Source organism: Psammomys obesus, unplaced genomic scaffold (genome assembly GCF_907164565.1).
Source record: "Psammomys obesus unplaced genomic scaffold, mPsaObe1.curated_primary_1811, whole genome shotgun sequence".
Classification (NCBI taxonomy): Eukaryota; Metazoa; Chordata; class Mammalia; order Rodentia; family Muridae; genus Psammomys; species Psammomys obesus.
This window is the reverse complement of record NW_026590290.1, coordinates 1,464-9,349: the sequence shown is the minus strand read 5'-3', so window position 1 is coordinate 9,349 and position 7,886 is coordinate 1,464. Positions and strand designations below refer to the sequence as shown.

The window sequence follows — 7,886 nt, the reverse complement described above, 5'->3', positions numbered from 1 at the left end:
ACATGAACTCAATGGCAGGTTCTTTGACCTCCCAACCCCGCAAGGGAGGAGCAGCCCTGCTAGGCCACAGAGGAAGGACTTTACAGCCAGTCCTGAAGATACCTGATAAAACAAGAGGGAATCTTATGAAAGAAGTGGGAAATAGTAAGACCAGGAGAGGGGACAGGAGCTTCACAAGGAGAGCAATAGAACCAAAAAATCTGGGCCCAGGTGTCTTTTTTGAGACTGATACTCCAATTAAGAAACGTGCATGGAGATAACCCCAAACCCCTGAGCTGATGTAGCTCATGGAACCTCAGTGTCCAAGTGGGTTAGTTAGTAAGGGGAACAGGGACTGTCTCTGACATGAACTCAGTGGCAGGCTCTGTGATCATCCTTCGCTGAGGTGGGAACAGCCTTACCAGGCCACAGAGGAAGACAATGCAGCCAGTCTTGAAGAGACCCCATAGGCTAGGGTCAGATGGAAGGGGAGGAGGGCAGCCCCATTAGTGGACTGGGGGAGGAACAAGGGACAAGAAGCAGGAAGAAGCATGGGGTTGAGAGGGGCTGAGAGAGGGGTCCTACAGCTGGCATACAAATTAAATAAATTGTAATTAATTAAAAAATAAAAATAATAAAACGAGGTTCTTCTTACCAGGGTCTGCTTCATACTCACATTCCCCAGGTACTCCTGGACCTAAAATGCATTTATAATGCTGGGAGTGCACCTTCTTCATTCACTGTGTAGCCTTGTGTTGTGACAAACATGCCACTTCTCTCCTATTCTTACACATCTCTGTGTGACTAACCAGCTAAAGTCCAGGAAGAGATTGACCGTGTGGTTGGCCAACACCGCAGGCCCTGCATGCAAGACAGGAGTCACATGCCCTACACGGATGCCATGATTCACGAGGTCCAGAGATTCATTGACCTCGTCCCCAACAACGTTCCCCATGCAGTGACCTGTGACATTAAATTTAGGAACTACTTCATCCCCAAGGTAAGCTTGTCTCTCCTCTGCTGTTCCTCTGTGTTCTCCATGCTGCCAGGTTCACAGTGAGGTTCCAGTCCTGAGTCACATTCTGCTGAGGGCAGCTTCTGCTGTTTCATGAACGGGAGGGGCTCTTCCCCAAGTAGGGACAGGGGAAGGACAGCTCTGCATTTGCTGAGCCTTCCAAATCCTGTTCAGAGAAGCTCAGGTATTCCTGTGGGAATGTGTCAACCCTTTGTCAATTTCCCAAAACTCTTTTCATGAATGTCTACCATGTTGAAAGTAAATCTGGAGATAACTGGAGAAATCCTGAATCCTTTGACTCATCACTAACCTCAGACTCATTATTATTATTGTTATTATTATTATTATTATTATTATTATTTTATTTTGCTTTGCTTTTATTGTGATGTTTTCATTCTAGCAATGCAGCTTTGAAATACTTTCTTGGAAATTTCTTAAATAGCAATCTTCTCATATTATGATTTTTTTTTGTTCCTGTGACCTTTTTTTTAACCTGGTTTATGAAAATAATTGACTTCACAAATTTATTTGATTTCAATCATGCTAATTTTAGTACTTACTGGTAATGATTCGTCTGTGAATGTATGTGTATCTCTGGTATTATCTGGATTAGTGCATTTGTATATACTTTTCCAGTCCTGGAGTATTAATTTGTGTTCATGATGTCCTTCCATGATTTGAAAAATTCCAGGATATGATTGAATGGAACTAATGGCAATGGGCACTTACTTGTTTTAGTCCTGAGAAACACAAAGGAGTACAACTTTAATACTTACTTGTCAAGTTTGATATCTTTTTTCTCATTTTTAATTTTTTAAAATTTATTACTTAATTTGTTGCTTTTTAACTTCTTTAGTTCTTTATAAATACTGGATATTAGCCCTCTGTCAGATATAGGGTTAGTGAAGATCCTTTCCCAATCTGTAGGTAGTCGTTTTGTTCTGACGACAGTGTCCTTTGCTTTACAGAAGCTTTTCAGTTTCATGAGGTCCCATTTATTGATCGCTGCTCTTAGAGTCTGTGCTGTTGGTGTTCTGTTCATGAGGAGATTGCAGGGAATCTTATGAAAGAAGTGGGAGTTAATAAGACTGGGAGGGGATAGGAGCTCCACAAGGAGAGCAACAGATCCAAAAAATCTGGGCACATGGGTCTTCACTGAGACTGATAGTCCAACCAAGTAGCCTGCATGGAGATAACCCAGAACCCCTGCACAGATGTAGCCCATGGCAGTTCAGTCTCCTAGTGGGTTCCATAGCAATGGGAACAGGGACTGTCTCTGAGATGAACTGATTGGCCTGCTCTTTGTTCACCTCCCCCTGAGGGGGAGCAGCCTTACCAGGCCACAGAGGAAGACAATGCAGGCACTCCTGAAGAGATCTAACAGACTAGGATCAGAAGGAAGGAAAAGAAGATCTCTCCTACCAGTGGACTTGGGGAGGAGCATGTGTGGAGAAGGAAGAGGAAGGAAGGAATAGGGAGAGGAGGAGAGAGGGAACTAAAGGAGGGGGATACAAAGTAAAGTGTAATTAATAAACAAATTAAAATAAAAAGTAAAAATAAAATGTATTTATTTTTTATTAATTACAGTTTATTCACTTTATTGTCCCCTCCTTCATCACTTCCCAATATCACCCTCTTTCTATCTTCTCCACCCATGTCTCTCCCCCAGTCCACTGATAGGGGAGGTCCTCTGCCTCTTCCATCTGATCCTAGCCTGTCAGGTTTCATCAGGAGTGGCTGCATTGTCTTCCTCATCTGAAGATTTGGAAAGAGTTATAGATAAAGGCTAGGAACACTTGGCATGAATTTGACCAAGAAAACATGCACTTTCTTTTCAGATTCTGCACCCATTTTAATGATTTTATATATTAATTATATTTTATCAGTGAATGTACGTATTATACACATATGTATTCATTTAGATTTACTTGGCCACACATTTGAGTTCATGACTTCTCTGTTTTAAAAGCTTTTTTTCTTTTATAAAATTTACAATTTATATATGGGTACAATGTATCTTGATTATATCAAGTCCCCCAGCCTTGCTTGCAACACGCTGCCAGGACACATTAATTACATTTACCTTCCAATGTTACATTTTACATTCTTTTATAGAATCCATTGAGTCCAGAGAGTTTTCTCATATGTACATGGGTGTGGGTCATTCGTTGGAGCATGGGGAACTTACCAATTGCCACACACCCAAAGGAAAGTAACCCTTTGTTGAGCTTCTTTGGTAGGGGTAGGTTCTCCAGAACACTTCCACAATCTATGTTGGGATTTTACTTGGATCAATCTTGTGTTGACCTCGTGTACATGAGCGCAGCTGCTGTGAATCCAGGTCTGCAGCAGCTATGTGCTATCTATGGGACGTCATTTCACACTACCTTTTCTTGTTTCATACATTCCTTTTGCTCACTCTTTCTTGATGTTCCTTGAGGATTGACAATATGGTTGAGCATACACCCCTTACTTCTTTTTTCCCCTACTGTTCTCTATCCATGCTTAAACCTTTAGTTCCTAGTATCATCTCCCTGTTCTTTGATATCACACATGTTCTATTTTCCTCCTTTATATATATATATATATATTTTTTTTAACCTGGACTGCAAAACCACAGGTTCCCACACAGCTTCTTCATGTACAATGCATTTTGTTTAAGCCTTCATCTTGCTGCTCACTTCCCCCATTCATATCATTCCACTACCCATTGGATACTGCCCCGCAGTGTTCTCTTTCTACTTTCATTTCACCCATATTCTACTACCTGCCCCAATGCATCCTCCACTGACAGTCATCTGTGGTTAACTTCCTAGATCCACATAAACCCCAAGTTAAATACAGAAAACATACAAATGGTTTAAGCTAATACTCTCAAATGAGAAAAGAATTGCAGCATTTGTTTCTTTGATCTGGGTGACCTCACTAGATATAATTTTCTGCTCATGAGTAAAACAAGACTTTACATCATGTATGTTGAACCATCCCTGCATTTCTGGAATTAAACCAGCTTGGTTGTGATGAATGGTATTTTTGATATGGTCTTGAATTCAACTTTCCAGTACTGACTTCAAATTGCACTTAAGGCAATTTAACAACCACTGTGACTGACCCACACTCTAATCCCCTCATACCCATGTTCCCTAAATGCTCTTTCAGTTAGAAATGTTCCTGCTCTTCTTTTAGGCAAACCTTTCTATGGATCAGAACCCTGGACTATGATGTTTTTCTTAGGGGCCACCATTACTTTAAAATCTTTCTCTGTGTGTTTTTCCAGGGGACAACGGTAATGACATCACTCTCATCCGTGCTGCATGACAGCAAGGAATTCCCCAACCCAGAGACATTTGACCCTGGCCACTTTCTAGATGGGAATGGAAACTTTAAGAAAAGTGACTACTTCATGCCTTTCTCAGAAGGTAATAAAACTCATTACCTTGATTCCAGTTGCATGCAGATTTGTGGGGATTTCCACAATGATTCCATAGGGGGCTGATAGATTTGCAGTTTGTGCAGGACCAGGAGTGTGACTTCCACGGCTCATGCTATGTCCGTGGTGAGGATCACCCTCCTTGTCAGACCTTGAAATTGAGGCTTTTGATTGTTCATCCATTGTTCAAAATAGAGGAAGCCAGAGTGTAGGAAATTTGTGTTCTTCCTTTAGATCCATCACAGAGGTACCAAAGATACCATCCTAGAAACCAAACTTCATTTCTGCTTTACTCTCACCATGAAAGCGGAGACTTCTCCATAATTCAAGTTCCTGTCACTTTGCTGTGTTACTCATCTCCAGGCTGAACTATGCAGCTGTGGCTCTAAAAATACACAAAAGCACCAAAGAGTCTGAAGCAGGCTTGAGAAACAGATGAGTGAATAATTCCTGCTAATGCAGCTGGACCAGTGCATGGGAGATCACCACACAGCTTAGGGCCAGAAGGTTGCTGGGGCGAAATCCATACTTTGCTCTTTCATGTGTCACATTTTGAGCATAAAATAGAGCAATATTTTCATGAAAGGTTTTCTAGCTGCTTCAAATGGCATAGGTCATAGAGACTACACAAGAGAAAATGCAGATCATTTCACAGAAACTAAGCATTGGAGCAGGATGTTTCCTCTCAGTTTAGAATCTTCCAGATCACTGTGGGATGATGGGGACCTTGTAGATATGCCATCATGTCCTGCAGTGGCTACAGGGTTTCCCTCTTCCAAATTCAGGGTGTGAGCCATGGATATTGGATCCATATCTGAGCTCCCTAAACTGGTTTTATGAGCATCATGAAACATTCACAATCCCCACTCCCATTCACCTTGGTGCTTTGAATACAGGTATAAACAAACACATCTACTTGACAAATAGTTTTGAATCATATGTTTCTGAATACAATATCATAGATGGAAATATGTCCTTCTTTGTCTATTTGCTAATTTCTTTCCCCTTCACCCATCCATTTATCTAACCACCCACCCGTCAACTCAGCAGTTATTACCTTTTTCTTATATTTCTACCAGGAAAGTGCATCTCAGATTAATGTTTGTTGTGTATGGGAATAATTACCTTCTTTGGTATTTTTTCCTCCCAGGAAAAAGGATATGTGCAGGAGAGGGCCTGGCCCGCATGGAGCTGTTTCTTTTCCTGACCACTGTTCTACAAAACTTTAAGCTGAAGCCTTTGGTTCACCCAAAGGACATTGATACCACCCCAGTTGTCAATGGATTTGCCTCTGTACCACCCCCTTTCCAGCTCTGCTTCATTCCTGTCTAAAGAGATCAGATTACCTCGCTCCTGATGTATTGTCTTCTGCAATCACTTTTAGCCCATCATACATTTCCCTCACCATCAAGAAACTCATGTCCTTTATTCCTTCAAATGTTCTCAAACTCCTTAAAATTCAGGAAATACACATATTCCATTTTGTAGTATTTGGAGTCACTGGATATGCCATAAAAGTCTAGGCTTACAACCATATATATAAAAAAACTTTTCTTATAATAATTCACAGTAATGTATTTTCTGCATGTTCTTAATAAAAATATCTTTGAATTAGTATGACTTTGGTCAAATTCTCATTATAGTTAAGACTAGAAACAAAAGAAAATAAGTTTTTTTTTGTTTTTTGTTTTTTGAAAATAAGTTTTTAAAGTTCACATAATAAGAACAGGGCATGTAAAGAGTGAGTGCTGAGTAGAGAGCTTGATTTCTAAGGTCCTTGTCACTCAAGCCTGAAGACCCAAATTTCATCTCCAGTGTACATCTCAACATTTATACATGCGGCCTATACTAGTTACATCAGCATTTAGGAGGCAGAGACAAAAGGATCTCTTGGGCTTCCTGGTCATCCATCCTTGCTTAGTAGGCAAGCCTCGGGTCTCAGGGAGACACCCTGTGTCACAAAACAAGATGCACAATTCCTGAGAAACAGCACCCAAAGTTTACTTCTGGCCTTTACATTGATACATACCTCTTCTCAAGCATGTACCTAATTACTCACAGCTTATCTCCCACTTCCCCAACACAGGGAGAAGGTGGAGAGGAGGATGGAAGAAAGCTCTTTGGTTGAGTGTGAACTAGAGTCACTGCCAGCATTTGTATTTGAAACAGATAAGCAGTGAACAGAAGCATGAGCATAGTGCAGAGAAACAGAGTGATGAGAAGTCTCAGGGAGGAATAGACATGCAGGGATGTGGCTGTGCCCTGCTTTGCTGCCAGGAGCCCAGGAGCCTTTGGTGCAGAAAGGGCCTGTGGTAAGCAGGTGAGCTTTCTGGAGGCAGTCCATCATATATGCCCAGCTGACTAATGGGTTTGTCCTGGCGAGGCACAGCCCCAGGGACTTTGTCTCCAGGTTGTTTCCTGCCGCTCATATGCCTTTCCAAGCTTGACATTGTTGTATTTCTCATAGAAATGGCACAGAGAAATCCTCACTGCATGTGGTCTGCTGTAACTGTTTCCCTCTTTTGAGCAGATTTCCTGCAGAATAAATATGAATATGATTTTATAATTACTGATTACATTGTCCTGTGAGCTCCATGATCTGGGTCATGGCACTCTTTGCCTCCTGGAAGAGGCCTGCTGACCCCACAAATATCCAGGTTACACCACTACCCCCTATACCCTGCATGCCAAGACCCCTAAAACACAGTCAATAGAAGTAAACTACATCTGCTCACCTGTGCTACATCTTCTTGCCCACAACTCTACATGCACCTCCAATGGCCAGCCCACTCTAGGGACTACCAGATGCCTAAAGATCATTATAAGAGCATACTCAAGAAGAGCCAGACCAGGAGACAACTTCTTGAAGAGAACACCAACAGCACAGGCTCTAAGAGCAACAGTCAATAAATGGGATCTCATGAAATTGAAAAGCTTCCTTAAAGTCAAAGACACTGTTTTCAAAACAAAACAACAGCCTACAGACTGGGAAAGGATCTTCACCAACGCAATATCTGACAGAGGTCTAATATTCAGAATATATAAAGAACTCAAGAAGTTAAACAGCAACAAATCAAATAATCCAGTTAAAAAATGGGGTACAAAGTTAAAGAGAGAATTTTCTACAGAGAATTTTCTGTAGAAGAATATAAAATGGCAGAGAAACACTTAAAGAAATGCTAAATGTCCTTAGCCATCAGGGAGATGCAAATCAAAATGACCCTATGATTTCACCTTACACACATCAGAATGGCTAAGATCAAAAACTCAAGTGACAATACATGCTGGAGAGGATCTGGAGAAAGGGGAACCCTCTTTCATTGCTGGTAGAAATGTAAACTCGTATAACCACTTTGGAAACCAATCTGGCACTTTCTCAGATAATTAAGCATAGCTCTCCTTCAAGATCCAGCTATACGACTCCTATGCAAAATATGCTTAAGTACACAACAAGGACATTTG

At 41.2% G+C, this 7,886-nt stretch overlaps 1 protein-coding gene across 1 annotated transcript; it reads left to right on the top strand.

The window, feature by feature from the left end:
• The first annotated feature begins 699 nt into the window (after positions 1–699).
• LOC129676429 (cytochrome P450 2C26-like) lies at positions 700–6,041 on the top strand. The gene is made up of 3 exons (XM_055606765.1): positions 700–979; positions 4,272–4,413; positions 5,575–6,041. Exons 1-3 carry the CDS (start codon positions 845–847, stop codon positions 5,754–5,756), a joined length of 459 nt encoding a protein of 152 aa, XP_055462740.1. The 5' UTR covers positions 700–844; the 3' UTR covers positions 5,757–6,041.
• Positions 6,042–7,886: the final 1,845 nt, after the last annotated feature.

Bases quoted from the DNA above. Each gene is read 5' to 3' on its own strand.
- LOC129676429 (XM_055606765.1), top strand. From the start codon at position 845: ATGCAAGACAGGAGTCACATGCCCTACACGGATGCCATGATTCACGAG. The intron at 980-4,271 runs GTAAGCTTGTCT...GTGTTTTTCCAG, and splicing joins GGAACTACTTCATCCCCAAG to GGGACAACGGTAATGACATC. The intron at 4,414-5,574 runs GTAATAAAACTC...TTTTCCTCCCAG, and splicing joins CTTCATGCCTTTCTCAGAAG to GAAAAAGGATATGTGCAGGA.